Source organism: Spinacia oleracea, chromosome 6 (genome assembly GCF_020520425.1).
Source record: "Spinacia oleracea cultivar Varoflay chromosome 6, BTI_SOV_V1, whole genome shotgun sequence".
In the NCBI taxonomy this organism is placed as follows: Eukaryota; Viridiplantae; Streptophyta; class Magnoliopsida; order Caryophyllales; family Amaranthaceae; genus Spinacia; species Spinacia oleracea.
Genome location: NC_079492.1, coordinates 109385747 through 109401975, shown reverse-complemented (window position 1 = coordinate 109401975; position 16229 = coordinate 109385747). Strand labels below are relative to the sequence as shown.

Sequence of the window (16229 nt, the reverse complement as noted above, 5' to 3'; positions counted from 1 at the left end):
ACCATAAACAAATATTGAACTTATATGAAGGTAGTATACACAATTCCTCATAAAAGTATTTTCGGCTTTATACAAAATGTAATCCGTATTTGATTATTATAATAAATAAAAATAAAAACGTGATTAGCATTAATTTATGATTTTTAAGAAGGGATATTTAACCATTGATAATGATTAGGGGGCTTAGGGAAATACTTTTAAAAAAGGGGATAAGAATTAAGATAATCATTCTATGATAAGGAATGTCGATGTCTTAATATTGGTTTTCCTCTGTGCTAAAAACTACATACGACCATACATACGCGTGTATATAAATGTTTGTATTGATAAAGTGGAAAAGCCCTTGCATGTAGATAGAAATGGAACACATGCAAGTAACACAATTTCACACCTTATAAAAAGACAACGTAGTATGCTTGAGAACATATAAATATTCACTTATATGTGAATGAGACATAAGAGCAATATAAATTACAAATAAAAATACAAGTAGTTGTGTCCATTAAGCAATTAATGTCTCTAGTCTTAGCCTTGACATCAGCTTACAACCATTTAACAATTCTACGACCTACATTGTATTACGCAGGAATATGGACAACAATGTTGATCTTGACGGTGGTGGTGGCATCTTTCTCTCCGGAGCTAGCCTTCATGTCGGCGGTTTCTCTCTCCTCGCTGTATTCGCAGTCGTGTGGCGGTGATGGGTATGTGAGGATCCCATTAGACATGCCTGGTGAAAGAGTATGTTTGCCTGCTCATATGTTAAAGAGGTCTGCTTTGGATGTTTTTATCCCTACTTTGTTCTCTGCTCTCATTGTGGCTTCTTCTGCTTTGCTTCTTCGATCTTTAGGCTTTTCCTAAAATTAAAACCCATCTTTATATTTTCGGTTACTTAGAGCTTGGAAAATTGAAATACTTGTGATCGAAATGGGTGTTGGATGAGTCATGCCATTTTGTAAGGAAGGACATCATGTACCTTCAATTTCTCATCTAGTATTTGCTTAACGATTAGCAATTAGCATATGATCGATGCATGTAACGGTGATGCTAACCAAAACTTTACAATGAATATTGAATGACATATAGTATTGTCATAGTATAATGTTGTTTGTTGTGAAAAACTTATTACTCGTATTAATTTTTTTTTTCTTGGCTACCATGATTAATGTCAAAATTCTGGTTCCACCACTTAACCGAGTCCGGATCAGAACCGATCAGATCACATTATATCCATTGGATGAAATCGACATGACACGAAACCAACTCGAACACGACCTATTTAGATTACTTTGTCGTATTATGTAATTATATATATTCTACGTTACACCCAGAATAATATTTACTTTAACATAGGTTTTGAGAAATTTTTGTGAAAAATATAAAATTAACTTTATACCAAACACGAATATGGTTAGGGATGGAAATATCCATTGAATGATCCAATAATTCGGTCACCCGCTATAATTAAACGGATGAAAAACCTAAATTAAATAGATGAAAAACGGGTGATGGATGCGGGTCGGATATACGTGTGTTTTTATCCATCACCCGATCCGTCATCCACTTATGTTATACTAGTCTTATATGCACGCGATGCGTGCGAATATAAAAAAGTAAATTTGATCTCCTTAAGCAAGCATAGTGTAAGATCAAGATCAAATCATCAATATTAACAAATAACACAAAAATTTGTTATTGATTGAGTTTGCTGAAGGTTTTGGGTTAATCCTTTTTTTTAAATGATTTTCCTGATTTGTTGAATTAAGTTTTTAAAATGAATTAATATCCAGCATTTTAAATCAGTATATAATCAGATTTTGAATTGAATTTAGTTGTGCAAGTGTAGAGGGTATATTAGTATTTTTGATTGGGGACACCAAAAGCGTGATTACGCAAATAACCCTCCCCTCTTCCCTTATGTAATAGAGAATACATTATTTATATTTATACTTTAAACATAATAGGTTCTAATAAAATTGATAGTTGCAATATTTGTATTTATGTTTCCCTAATTCTTTTCCTTAAAAAAAATATAATAAAGGTATTGACTAGTTCCAAACAGATTCACTGTATTACCAAAAATGGAGAGGATCAATTCAATAGAATGAAAGTGAAAGATAAGATCCTGTAATATCTGACTCATAATAAAATGAATACACGAGACTCCGAAAAAAGAGAAACAAATCAATATTCAAAATAATGTAATCAAGTAAAAATAGAAGAAATGATTCACTTCCTTTTGTCTTTTATTTTTTATTTTTTATCATTTTAATATGAAGTTTTTAGGCCAAATACATTAATAAAAATGGCTAAAAAAAGAGCATCATCAGAGGTTGAAGAGCGTGGCTTCCGGCCTATCTCATGTGTATACAAATTAATGAAGAAAATATTGGCCGCATTTGTTCTGATTATTTTTGTAATTTTCCTATGGTCTTCTTCCACCATAATCATATCAGGCTCCATTGCTCATGTTTGTGTATCATCTAGAAAACTCAACAGCCGTTACTGCCTCTCGACGACCAACTACGACAATGTCTCGATCAAGAATACGGTTTCACGTGTTGAAAGAGGTAACACAACCGAGTTCTCCGAATTTACAAAACCGTTGTTCCGGAAAGGCGTGGACAGGGCAAAGGCAGAGGAGAAAGCGGATTCTAGGAAGGTTGTGGAAGTGCAACTAGCGATTCTACGATCCTACATTGTCAATTCTTCTTCTTCAAGTTCAAGGGCGTCGGATAATTGCGAGGGAAAAAGGATATATGTGTATGATCTGCCTCATAAGTTTAATAAAGATTTGGTAGACAAGTGTAATGAGATCATGCCATGGTTGAACTTTTGTAAATACTTGAGCAATGATGCCATGGGTGAGCCTATAGTTGAGCTAGGGAAAGGATGGTATAACACTCATCAATTTATGTTAGAGCCTATATTTCATAACCGTATTCTTAGACATCCTTGTAGAGTTGACAATCCAGAGGAGGCCAAGGTTTTTTATGTGCCATTTTATGGTGCTTTAGATATGTTAAGCTCTCATTTTAGTCATGTAAAGGTCCCTAGTGACAAGCTCTCTAAGGAAATTGTTGATTGGCTCAAGCAACAAAAGATGTGGAATACACATTTTGGGTTAGATCATGTATTTGTCCTTGGGAAAAACTCTTGGGATCTTCGAAGGTCAGAGTACGTACCATGGGGGACACCCTTATTGGAGCTAGATGAACTCCAAAACCCAATCAAGCTCATAATTGAACGACAACCTTGGCATATGAATGACGTGGGAGTCCCCTACCCGACCTATTTCCACCCGAGATCAGACCAAGAGATAATATCATGGCAGCAGAAAATCAGTCAAGTCCAACGAAAATACTTAGTCAGTTTCGCAGGGGCTCCACGAAAGGATCCAATGAGCATAAGATCGATCCTAATTGAGCAATGCACGTCTTCCCCTGAGGTCTGCAAATTCCTCAACTGTGGAGAAAAACTATGTGTTGAATCTGCACCTGTGATGAAACTTTTCATGGAGTCGGAGTTTTGCCTTCAGCCTGATGGGGATAGTCCCACAAGAAAATCAGTGTTTGATTCACTCGTTGCAGGCTGTATTCCTGTTGTATTTGATCCTTTCACTGCGCATTACCAATATCCATGGCATTTACCCGAAGATTACAAAAAGTATTCTGTATTTATAGATCAAGAAGAGGTGAAGATGTCGGAGGTGAACGTGGTGGAGAAGCTTTTAAACATCCCCCTTAAACAAAGGAAAGAAATGAGGAAGTATATCATTCATGAGTTGATGCCTAGGCTAGTTTATGCACATGCTAATGCTAAGTTGGAGATATTTGAAGATGCATTCACTATTGCTGTCAATAATTTGAATCAAATGGTAATTACTAGATTGCACCAACATTAGGATTTTCAGTTTTAGAGTGCTGTAATTCAGCTATTCTATTCTATGCTATTCACTAGCTAGCTAGACATCATGTACTACATGTCCAATTTATACTTTATACTCGATCAATCCATGGGGTAATGTTGCAGATTGACATGGGATTAATATGTTCAGTTACTTTTTTTTAACAGAGTTGCTTTTAATTCCAGTTACTTAGCCCCTTAAAACATTAGGAAGTTGCCTTGTTTCTTACTAGGGTTATTTATAATTTAAGTTACTTTATACTTTTAAAAATCTAGTTACTTAACATTAGGAAGTTACTTTATTGTTTATTAGAGTTACTTTTTGTATGCCTACGGTGTTACTTTTAAATAATAGGCATAGTTACTACTAATATTACTAAAGCTCCGTTTGGTAAGGCGTAAAACGTTTTCATTGTAAAACGATTTTCCATGGAAAACACAATTCCAAACTAGTTTTCCTTTGTTTTGTAACTTAAAGGAAAATGGGGGAAAATGGTGAAGATTGAGGGGAAGAAAGGAGAGGGAGGTAAGGAGGAAAGAAGGAAAAGTGGTTTCCCTCCCTTTCAAATGGAAAAGGGTTTTCCATCTTTGAGAGAGTAATGGAAAATTGTTTTACATCCCTTACCCAACCAAACAACGTAAAATGGTTAAAAAGGGAAAAATCGTTTTCCATGAAAACGTTTTACGCCCTACCAAACGGAGCCTAAAGGTTACTTCTATTTATAACTTAAGTTAATTTTATAGTTTTAGCAGAGTTACTTTTAATCTAGTTACTTATTCACTTAAAACATTAGGATGTTACTTTAATGTTTTACTAGACTTATTTGTTATATGTTAATGATGTTACTTTTAAATATTAGACACAATTACTACTAATATTAATAAGGGTTTACTTCTCCTCATAATTATAGTTACTTTTATAGTTGTAACATCGTAAGTTTTATTAAGAAGGAAGAACCCTAAAAGTTATTTATTTGTCGACTTAAAGAACCCTTAAATCGTGATTACTTTCTACTAAATTATGGATAAGGAATAAAGGGATCGAGTTTATGGTAGGAGCTTCTCCCTTTATTTGTCGAATAACAAGAACCCTAAAATCTATTGATTAATTTCTACTGAAACATACATCAGGAATAACACGTGTCATTTTCTGTTGAAATTTTTTTTCCCGCCGTAATTTTTTTCCTTTTTTTATATTCGTTTATTTATTTCAATATGTTTTTATGGAAAAGATTCAGTATACATGACTAAAAATTTATCATTCTTTATTTGTTTGATCTTCAGTATAAATTGTCGGCTGTAATTTTATTTGTCAAAAAATAGTATTTATAAAATCATAAAATATATGTTGACTTTATTAATCTTTTGAAAATATTTCAAGATCTTTATATTTGCACTAATTCTTAAATGGACATGGTCCACACTAATTTATCGTGGAGCATGCTTAAAGAAATGTCAACAAATTCTTATTTTTGACATGTTTATTAGGATTATTATGGAAAAAAATATATCAAAATGGTGTAGTTGATACATGTTGTGCTTGAATAATGTGATTTTAAGTCACAATTTAATTTTAAAAACATAAGGTTACTATGATTCAAAAAATGGTTAATATATATATCTAAGTAATTTGGTGTTTAATTTATTATAGTCATTATATGAACAATCGAGATTCTTGTGTTTGTAGGAAGGGTGCTAGAAAAAATTATTGATTTTGGGTCCATACTTTATTTTGGATCAAGTCCAAACAAGAATAATCCTTAAATTTGTACTCCGTACTACTTTATTTTTTACGCAATTCTTTTTTACTCAAATATTTTGTACAAAATTGTCAAATACGCAGTAATAATTTTAAATATCGGTGTATGCACGAGATTTATGATTAATACTCCAAAGGTATCGTCTTTAGTTTCAGCTTTACCTCTAATCTACTCCCTCCGTCCAGAAATACTCGAAACGCTTTCCTTATAAGGCCGTCCCAGATTACTTGTAACGTTTCCAAAAATGGAAATATTTATTAATATTATATCAATTTCTCACCTACCCAGGACCCACCTACACCCCTACTCCCTAAAAAAACATTAAAAAATTCCACTACTCCCACCCCACCCCCCTTACCCCTTTAAAAGTTTGACACACATTCCACTATCTATATTAAAGAAAATATCCCACAACAACTACCGTCTAATTAAATAGTACGGATTTTTCATGAAATACCCCCGAATTTTGGATTAATTCACCAAATGCCCCTCGACTTTCAGAAATTCATAAAATACCCCTATTTCAATACTTAATGTACCAAATAGGTAAATACCCTTATGACGTCATCAACCCTAATTAACTCTAATTAACCCACCCATTAACCCACCCATTAGCCCATTTTTTCTTAATTACCCATTTTTTCCTTTTCTCTCTCCCCCATTTGTTTATTAAGGTTCCTACTTTCTTCCATGGATTTCCCACCTCCACCAAGACTGTCAACTTTACCGCCGCCACCGTCGTCGCCAAGCACCAATAACAACATTACAACTACGGTGGAAGCAAGACAGGTTGCGACTGGTTTTCTTTGATTTCCGGCTGCACCACCAACTCGTTTTCTCTCTCGATCTTCTGCTGTGAGGAGGAGAGATAGGCAAGGGGAGGAAGAGGTGAGATAGAGGAAGGTGGAGGAGGAGGAGAGATAGTCGAAGGCGGTGGAGTTAGACGAGAATGTGGGGGAGTTGGAGAGGAAGGCAGAGGAGATAGAGGAGAAGGCAGATGCGTAGGAGTTGTCAGTGGTTGTGGTGGCGGTTGTAGATCAATTAGATTTTTCCCATTCTGTGATTGTTGAGATTGTTGTGGTGGTTGTGGTGGTTTTTGTTGGGATTGTTGTTGAGATTAAACAACAATGATGAACAAAGCAAACAAAAGCCCCAAAAAATAAGAAGCTTCATCAATGACAACCTTGGCTCCATTGCAAGATCATTTGTCTTCTCAAATTTCACTGATTTCTTGTATACCCATCAAATTTAATCACACGGGGTTTCCCCAAATCTCTAGAATCCAACCAATTCGTGAAATTAACAAAGTGGACAGCTCGATTAAGCTTCCAATTGGACAAATTTCAATAAACTCGATCTTAATCTTCCTCAAACCCACCAAAATCGACGAAATGGTTATCTATAAATTGCATCAAAAATGACAACCCTTTGATTTTAAGCTCAGTCATCGAACAAAACAAGCAGGAAGGAGAGAGAGAAAAAAAATGGTTAGTTGATGGAAGTAGGAAGGAGAGAGAGAAAACCAAAAAAAATGGGTGAGTTAGTGGGTTAATGGCCGGGTGGGTTAATTAGGTTTGTTAATGGGTGGGTTGATTAAGGGTGTTACTTAGGGATTATCTGGGTTAATTAGACGTTAATTTGTCGATTATAGGTTTGATGACGTCATTAAAGATATTTGTTATATTAAGTTTTGAAATAAGGGTATTTGGTACATTAAGTATTGAAATAGGGTATTTTATGAATGTCTGAAAGTCAAGAGGCATTTGGTGAATTACGCCAAAATTCGGGGGTATTTCATGAAAAATCCGTAAATAATAAGTCATTTACAATGCATTAAACTCGTTGTCGTTAAATTCCGGGACGGGGAAGTACCTTTTATTTTATTTTTTAATTTTTTTAACCTCAATTTTTAACTATCCCGGGAAGGAAAACAAAAGGAAAAGAAAAATTTCAGATTTGTGATTTCAATCTTCGTCTTCCAAAAAGCACAGACATCCACAAAGCAAAGCTGAGAGAGAGAAGAGAAGATCTCAACTGAAGCCCGGTGTCTAAGTAAAAATGGCGGATTATCATTTCGTTTACAAGGATGTTGAAGGAACATCCACACAGTGGGACGACATCCAACGAAAGCTTGGAAACCTCCCGGAAAAGGCGCCGGCGTTCAAACCTCCGTCATTTACTCCGGCGGAAGACGAGGATTCGAAGCCTAAAGACAAGTCATGGATCGACTCCAAAACCCACGATGAGCTCGAAGATCTAGAGGATGATCTTGACGATGATCGATTCCTTGAAGAATACAGGTTTCCTATTTCTATTTCAGTTTCTATTTCGAATTTGTAGGGTTTAAATTTTTGATTAATTACTGTGGGGAGTTAATTGGATGGTGGGAATTGTTAATTGTAGGAAGAAAAGGTTATCAGAGATCAAGGAAGCTGCTAAAGTTGCGAAATTCGGGTCAATTATTCGAATTTCTGGCTCGGATTTTATCCGGGAGGTGTCTCAAGCTCCGCCGGAAATCTGGGTTGTTGTTATTCTTTACAAAGAAGGGTGAGTTTTCAATTAATGTCGTAATTGATCAGTATGATACTAAGATTGTCTCAGCTTGTGAATTAGGAGTATGTTCTGAGTGGTAACAGGAGTTAATTAAGCTTCTGAAACTACTCAACAATGGAGTTTAATCAGAATTTAGAAGTTAAAAAACGATAGAAGAAGATGGAAAATAAGAGAGAGGAAGTAGGATTATTATCTTTATCAATGTCCTGGAGTTACAATGTAGTTGATCTATTTATTTATTGAGATTACCTCTTGTACAGAATTTCCCACCAAAGCCACTAGCTAATTCTCTAACTGATTTTCTACTTCACAGTTAACTGAGACTAACAGAATTAATATTCTTTCACATACCTCCCTCTTTAAGAACAAAACTTGTCCTCAAGTTACACAATTAATAAAGAACAAAATTCTTAGTCAATTGAGCAATCAGGAAATTTTGTTTCAAAGGCTAAAGCTGCTTCCCATGTTGCATCAGCTTCTGAAAACCCTTCCCATTGGACAAGGTATTGAACCTGTGCTGCGTTTTGATGCTTCACCACCCTTCTATCTAGGACATCACTAGGATTTATTACAGCATCATCTTGTCTTCCATGTAGCCAAGTAGGGATGTGAGTTACAGCCGGTAATTCACCTTTGAATGGCTTCAATTGAGAGACATGAAATACCGAGTGGATTTGAGCCGACTCGGGAAGCTGCAGCTTATATGCGACTTTTCCAACACCTATGACTTGAAAAGGGATAGAATTCAGTTGATGTTTTCTCTGGTAGACTTCTGTTTGTAAGGCTGCAATTTCAGCCATACTCAATATCCCACTTGAAATACAGTCACTCCTGATAGAATTGGACAGTCTTTGTCGTTGATTCCCTTCTCTGCAGTGTCTATTGACTCCGTTTACCTTAAATTACCCAGGCAAATAGGGTAATAAGGTTATAAGGGTGGAGGCTGATTGTAAACAACCTCATATGGGGTTATCTGAGCTGAAGACTAAAAAATTGTGTTGTATCCCTACTCAAGAAGTGGTAACCACAAACTCCAGTCCTTAGGACACTCACTGCACCTGCACCTGCACCTCTAGAAAGTTTCTAGGCATTGGTTGACATTTTCGGTCTGCCCATCAGTTTGTGGATGATAAGCAGAAGACACAATAGTTATGTACCTTCTAATGGAGAATAGAGCTTGCCAAAAGTTGCTCAAAAACACCGAGTCTCTGCAGGCTACCCATGTAGTTTAAACACATTGTCAAGCAAAGATTGAGCCACATCAAGTGCTGTATAAGGATGAGTTAATGACATAAAGTGGCTGTATTTGTTAAGCCTGTCAACCACCACAAAGATGACATCTTTACCATGTGAATGTCCCGCCTGAGGTGAAGTGTATAAGTGTGTAACCACTGTAAGATTGCCACCTTGAGTTCATCCAGACCCCACTAGTATCTTACCCTTCCTTACAATCATGCCATCAACCAATGAAAAATTCTCAACTACTTAGACCCTGCTGTGGTGTATCATACAAACATCATAAAAACGCTGAAAGTTATCATTCAAACCATAGCTCTTTGGTATTAAAGAAGCTAAGTTAGAATCTAGGACTGAAGTAGCCATTAGTAGCAATTCAGACCCATTTACACTTGAAAGAGCATCAGCTTCCAGATTTTTTAGCACCACTTATAGTGAATCTCATAGTCGAAGCCCATCTTTCGGATAGCCAAAACTGCTGGAAAGGAGTTGAAATTTTCTGTTGTAGAAGCCACTTCAAACTCTTTTGACTTATTCTAATTATGAAGTGTTGGTTAGTGAAATATTGTTCCCACTTTTGCACCGCAGTAACTACAGCTAGCAACTTTTTTTCATATACAGATAATTTCCGCCACTTAGGACCCAAAGTTTAAGGCTAAAGGATCCCCATCTTGCATAAAATTGCACCAATACCTCCATTTGATGCACCAGTCTCAATTTCAAACATAGAGAAATCTGGCAATGCAAGAACGGATGCTGAACTCGGTGCTTTTTTCAGTGTATCAAACAAATGTTGTACGTGCTTCCTTAGACCAATCAGATTCTCCGTCTTTCAGAAGATTAGTAGACTAGAATCTCCCTTTGTAACCGCATCAGATATAGTTGTGTTGCATTATCCATTAACTTCCGATAATCCGACCCAATAGCAGCCTTTATTCCCTTAGGAGGAATACCTTTAATTCTTTAAACACATTGTCAAGGAAAATTATGAGTAACTTTCTCATAGAACTTTTATCTAACACCTGTTCTACAGTAGGAATTCTTCAAGAATTTGAGAATATCTTGAAGATGAAAATGGTGGAATTTGTGAGAAGTAGGAAGAAGAGAGAGAGAGAGAGATCACCTGTAAGGAATTTTCCCCCAAATCTACTAACTAACTCTGTAACTGATTTTCTACTTCACAGTTCACAGCTAACTAACTGACAGTCTGACACTAACAGAACTAATATTCTATTATAGGAACCCCAGTATTTTTTTTTGCAGGAAACAGAAATGATTTCTACCGTGCAAAGTATTGTTTCAAGATGAAAGTGTGTAATTTTAGTGATGGTCATTTAATACCCTTGAATCTTTTTTAACCTTAATGGCATTTGGGATGGTTGATTGAGTGTTGGTATGTAAATATAATATGCATTTGCTGTAACAGCCATTAGTTCTCTTGATGTTTCAGACCTTTTTCTGGGACCGAGCACCTAGCGAAAAGCTATGTTGCTCTCAGGAGTCAGGCAAATTGGCCTACGATGGAGGGTAAGGGCCTAAGGGGTGCTGGCTTATATTACAAATTGGTGTTGGATCATGACGACTTATTGACTTCCGTGTAAATATGTTTTGCATGCTCAACTTAGTTCCTTATAGGCTAACAGAGTTGACATAAGGATTTAGCTTTTGGTCAAGGACTCAAGGGGGTTCTGTCGGGTTGTGTAGTCCTTGTTTTGGCTGGTGCATCTGAAAAACAGAACTCGTTCGCAAGATGTTTAATTTAGCCTTCCATTCTATGTTCCCTACAACATGATCATCTTTGCTGATGCTCCTTATTCTCTTCTCATCTTTGTTATTCCAGGAAGTCTAGTATTCCCTGTACTTCCAAGGGATAACTAGTTAACTACCTACATGTCTAAGATATACTTAACTGCTCTGCACTTCTGCAATACTTCTACCTAAAAGGAAACACTGACATACATGTACAATCTAGAGTTGAATTTGTTTGAGGAGATACACAGAGCTAAATCATCTCGGTACATGTGTAACAGCTGCAATATGGATGCCGCTTATATGCCACATGAATTTTTATATTCTGTAAGCTATATCTTAAGTGTAAAACATTCTGTCTTCTCCTCTCTGTCTTTGGATGTAAATATATTTCTTCATCCCATATGGTTATACAGTAAGTTTATTACTCTTTATTTGTTCTACGTTGATCACCATATAGTCATTTTCAAGATGAAATAATGTACATCATGAATAGGTAATATGCAGCACACCACCTACCCTGATCATTATCAAAATAAATAAGTACTATAAGTTGCTGAAAAAAATTGAGCTTTAAACCACACCATTCTTATAAAGTAATGTGTCCACTTTTATTTTTACGATTTACAATTTGGATTGCAACATTATCTCCAAATTAAAATGAATTTCTAGAGCCAGCGTAAGAGTGATTAATGAGATAAAATTTGAGTTGAAAAACATAGACTTCATTTAGAAAATATAAAATGAGGCGCTGCAATGCACAAGGGTAAATTTGTAGTGTCGTATGCCTACATATGCATCATCATCTTAAAAAGACTGTTGTTGTTGTTATGGTTTATATATGAACTTTTTCCCTTGTGCATATAATGTACTCCGCATACCAGTAAGTTACTGATACAAGATTAATATTCTTTGGAGAATGTTTTCCTTTTTGCGTGAGCATTACTCATGCTCGGTATATCCAATTTGGTAGACACTTGCAAAGAAATTATTTCTCTCGGTGTCATTGTGGACATGAAATCACAAAGCATACTGTATCAGGCCATAGCATATTTTTACTTGCACATTGGTGACATGTGCTATAATAGTAGTTCAATAGCTAACTGTCAATATTATGACTGTCTTTGGATATAGGATGTTTATTTAAGTTTCAAATTTTAAAACATTGGCAGATTTGCAGCATGTGAAATGTTAATGGGATGCTTGGAAGAGCTAGCAAGGAGATACCCAGCAACAAAGTTCGTCAAAATAATATCTACAGATTGTATTCCTAATTATCCTGATTGTAATCTACCCACACTGTTGGTATACAATAACAGTGCGGTCAAAGCAAACTATGTGGGATTGAATTACTTTGGAAAGCGGTGCACACCTGAAGGTATACTTCTTTTTCTGAATTCTTATTATTGCCAATGTTCTTGTTATAATGACATTATTTTGTATTGAGTTGTAGTGTTGTACCGACTTTTTGAATGGTATCATACTTTATATATCTTGTTTAAAGGCACATAAGTTTTATATGTCGCATGGTTGAAGTCAATTTCTATACCGCTGAAATCGTATATGATGAAATATATTTATTTAAAAATTTTGTTTGAAGATATATGGATTAAAATGGCTAGATAGAAGAAAAAGGTCCGATAGATCATTCATTATCATTATCATTACCCCCATTGACTCAAAGAGGCTCCCGCAAGAAGCGGGGTAAGGAGGGGTCGGGTGTACGCAACCTTACCCCTGCAATTGCAGAGAGGTTGTTTCCAATTGACCCAAAAGCGATAACGGGAAGACAACGGGACGACCATCTTCTACTTCATGGAAAGGAAGCGAAGAGGTTTTAAGAGCCATTTTGATTTAGTCCATTACATCCCACAGCCAAAAGAACAAATGAATCTTTGGCTCCATCGGAAATGGATCCGATAGATTATCGACCTAAATCATTGTTGATATACTTTGCTAAAATTTCAAATTGTTGTCACCGAAGATTTAGAAGGTATTAGGGGATGTGCACCTACTGTTATATTTCTCTTGGATCTTGTCATTTTCAAAGTGTGTATGTACATAGTTCAACTTCTTTCAGAAATGTAAATCTGTAATGATCCTTTGTGTAGCTTGAAGCTGGAGAAATTATCCTTGATATGTCAGTGTGGTACATTTTATTAATCTGAAACTTGGTATCTGTTTTGAATTTTCACTTGTTTGTCTTTTAGGGTAAAATCTTCTTGTACATATAGTCATTCTTGGTGAATGTTATGAGTGACAAAAACTAATGGAACATATAGTGGTACATATTTGCAACAGACAAGTATCTATTTTTATTGTCCTTGATTGCTTTCTGTTTCATATGCCAGGTGTTGCATTGGTTCTTTGCCAATCAGATCCGGTGCTTAACGATGGTCAAACTGGCAGTGATTCGTCAAGAAGATCTGTTCTTGACGGTGAAAGTAAGAGGCTTATCGAAAAGTTTGTGGCAGAGCGTGAAAATGTGGAAGATGATGGTGATTCAAGTGATTAACTAGTCTATAAACTAGTGGATCTTTTGAACTTAGACCTTTTTTTTTCCTGTTTTTTTGTTCTTTGGCTTTGGAAAGGGGAGAGTGTGGCTTTGGAAATATTCCGTTCAAGGGAATGAAGTGGTTGTTTTAACTTATGACAATTCATTCAGCTTCAACATATTGATGATTGTATTGAAACGTCTTTTGTTCCTTTGACTGGTAGAGCAGCTTAGCATCGCTTTCCTTATGGATTGTACCCTAGTTCACTTTTGAAAATTGGTTATGCTATATTTTTTTCAACAATGATGATGATTTGGTTTTTCTTTACTTTCAGCATTCTTCATCTTTTTAATTAGTGCTTACTCCTGCCCCTCCTCTAGTTTACTATTTCCCTCCCTAATTACGGGGTCTTATTCTCTTCTTTACATGACCCATATATAGTTTGGTTTAAAACTTTAAATTGATCATAGTATACCGTTTCATCCTGTTACTCTAATTTATTTTATCCTTCATCTCCCTTTCTTCACACAGCTTGTAATACTATTGTGATTTGTGAGTTGAGCCACACATAGCATGGTGTACTCTGTTCTGTGGTTTAGACATTTCATTGCAGAAAGTTGGCTAAACTGGAGCTAAGGATTCACAGTCGATCGTAAAGTGTGAGACATAGCCAAAGGCCTATGAAGATTGCAAAAGTTGGTGGAGATCCAGTTATGTTGTAAGTTCTCCCATTGTTTGAAGAGTAATATTAAAGATATCTTTTTTATCTCAAAGGGAGCTCCTTCTCATCCTGAAAGTAGACTTATAAATGTGGCTTCATTAGTCAATTTTTGTGATGCATAACTGAGGCAGAGCTTTGAGTTGAAAGATATTTTTCCCCTTTAAATCTCATTTCAGCTAGTTTACAGAAATGGATAATGACGGATGAAGCCTGAACCAATGAAGCCAAGAAAAGGCATTGCTGTTATTTTGTTTTAAAACCTGCTGGAAAGTGGAAAATAAGGCTCGTTATATGATTGTTAACCTGCTAGTGCAGAATCAGAGCTAATGGTATGGAACAGTCATTTGTAGTTTTAGGACTGGTCGATGTCAAGAGTAGATGCTGGAGAAGATCTGGCCCTCTTTCAGTTGAGTTGGAGAATGGTAACTGCCCTTTTTGTTTCTAATGTGGTGAATTAGCAGTTTATTGCATCATAAATAGCACGAATCTTGTTTTAACATAGTATGTAACTATGTATCATGCTTGCCTATCGTTTGGGTATCTCATAAGATGCTTGTATCATAGTATGCTTCAATTTCCTATCAATTAGGTTTCTCAAGCGTTATTTTAACACTTATGTAAGATCCTTTGTTTAATTCTGAGCACATATTCATGAGCTGCTTTGAGCTACGATTGACTTCTGTTAATTTTCTGACTCAGAAAACCTATGCTGCTAGTTTATTTATTACAGTGTGTGATTTGTGTCAGTCATTGTAGTCAAAATGGCTGAAGATACATTGTGGCTGACTGATTTTGATGTTGATGCAGACAGCAGCTGGAAACCGGAGATAAAAGACATTTTGGTCTACTGATTTTCTTGGTAGTGTATCTTCGTTGTCATCAGGTATACTGTAACATTCTAGATTCTCAACATTGGCCGCAGCTGCTGCTTTGAGAAGATTTCTGCTTAATTTTTTATTCTAGGATGGAATTTGAGATACTTCTAATCATTGGTCAAACATCGTTAGTAGCTATTGTCTATAAATTTTATATTTATTCCCATTCCCAATCAAAGAATAATTTCTTAGTATTGATGACTCTTTCTGGATCTGATATAAGAAGAGTATTAACAACAATTTCTCAGTGTACTGTTTTTCATACTCTTTTTAGCATTCTGGATCCCATTATAGTAAAAATCTACTCATATCTCCAGCTTGCGATATTAGTTGCTGGCAAGATGCCCAACCTACTGACAAATTTACTCCAATCTCCCTCTAACTTCACATGTTTTCATAAAATAATTTGTCAATGATGTGTTATGCGTGAGGTGAGGTTAGCCATTACCATTTAGCAGAAACTACAGAGAACTAGTCCATTTCGGAAGAGTTCTTAGTCCCTCTCCTTTCTTATTGATCATCAGCTCTTTTTATGCTGATACATAAGCTTCTTTATCTCATTCTCCCTCTTAACGTACAGATTAGTAGAATCCCTAAATCTTTTTGTTGAGTATTAATGTCACTTTCGTTGTTCATATGCTCGTTTTATCGTCAAGTAGCAACTTATGATGTATCGTTCTGCCGTGTTGGACTATGGTCAGGATTGTTGGTTCTGGTGGCAGCTGTGGCCATATTCTCCCCGGAGTTTGCCTTTTTATGGGCATCCCGAAGGTGTGGGGTTTACGGTTACGTGAAGGTCCCACTAGATTTACCTGGAACAAGTTTGTGCTTGCCTATTCATATGGTGAAAGGGCCTTCTTATGATGTTTATATTCCAGTTTGTTTGGCTCCCATCATTGTGGTTTGTTCTGGTTTGGTACTTTCAAGTTGCAGC

General features: G+C 35.9%; 3 protein-coding genes across 3 annotated transcripts; all 3 read left to right on the top strand.

Annotated features, from left to right (window-relative positions):
- The first annotated feature begins 463 nt into the window (after positions 1 to 463).
- LOC110804093 (uncharacterized) lies at positions 464 to 1072 on the top strand. Its single transcript, XM_022009656.2, has one exon. The coding sequence runs from the start codon at positions 514 to 516 to the stop codon at positions 859 to 861; it is 348 nt and encodes a 115-aa protein (XP_021865348.1). The 5' UTR covers positions 464 to 513; the 3' UTR covers positions 862 to 1072.
- Positions 1073 to 2175: 1103 nt separating this feature from the next.
- Positions 2176 to 4114, top strand: LOC110804094 (xyloglucan-specific galacturonosyltransferase 1-like). Its single transcript, XM_022009657.2, has one exon. It carries the CDS (start codon positions 2306 to 2308, stop codon positions 3902 to 3904), a length of 1599 nt encoding a protein of 532 aa, XP_021865349.1. The 5' UTR covers positions 2176 to 2305; the 3' UTR covers positions 3905 to 4114.
- Positions 4115 to 7605: 3491 nt separating this feature from the next.
- Positions 7606 to 14026, top strand: LOC110804096 (uncharacterized). Its single transcript, XM_022009660.1, has 4 exons — positions 7606 to 7966; positions 8070 to 8213; positions 12377 to 12582; positions 13556 to 14026. Exons 1-4 carry the CDS (start codon positions 7725 to 7727, stop codon positions 13717 to 13719), a joined length of 756 nt encoding a protein of 251 aa, XP_021865352.1. The 5' UTR covers positions 7606 to 7724; the 3' UTR covers positions 13720 to 14026.
- Positions 14027 to 16229: the final 2203 nt, after the last annotated feature.

Excerpts from the sequence above, each read along its gene's own strand:
- LOC110804093 (XM_022009656.2), top strand. The coding sequence starts at position 514 with ATGTCTCTAGTCTTAGCCTTGACATCAGCTTACAACCATTTAACAATT.
- LOC110804094 (XM_022009657.2), top strand. The coding sequence starts at position 2,306 with ATGGCTAAAAAAAGAGCATCATCAGAGGTTGAAGAGCGTGGCTTCCGG.
- LOC110804096 (XM_022009660.1), top strand. The coding sequence starts at position 7,725 with ATGGCGGATTATCATTTCGTTTACAAGGATGTTGAAGGAACATCCACA. Across the intron at positions 8,214-12,376 it reads GTTATTCTTTACAAAGAAGG|ATTTGCAGCATGTGAAATGT; the intron begins GTGAGTTTTCAA and ends AAACATTGGCAG. Across the intron at positions 12,583-13,555 it reads AAAGCGGTGCACACCTGAAG|GTGTTGCATTGGTTCTTTGC; the intron begins GTATACTTCTTT and ends TTCATATGCCAG.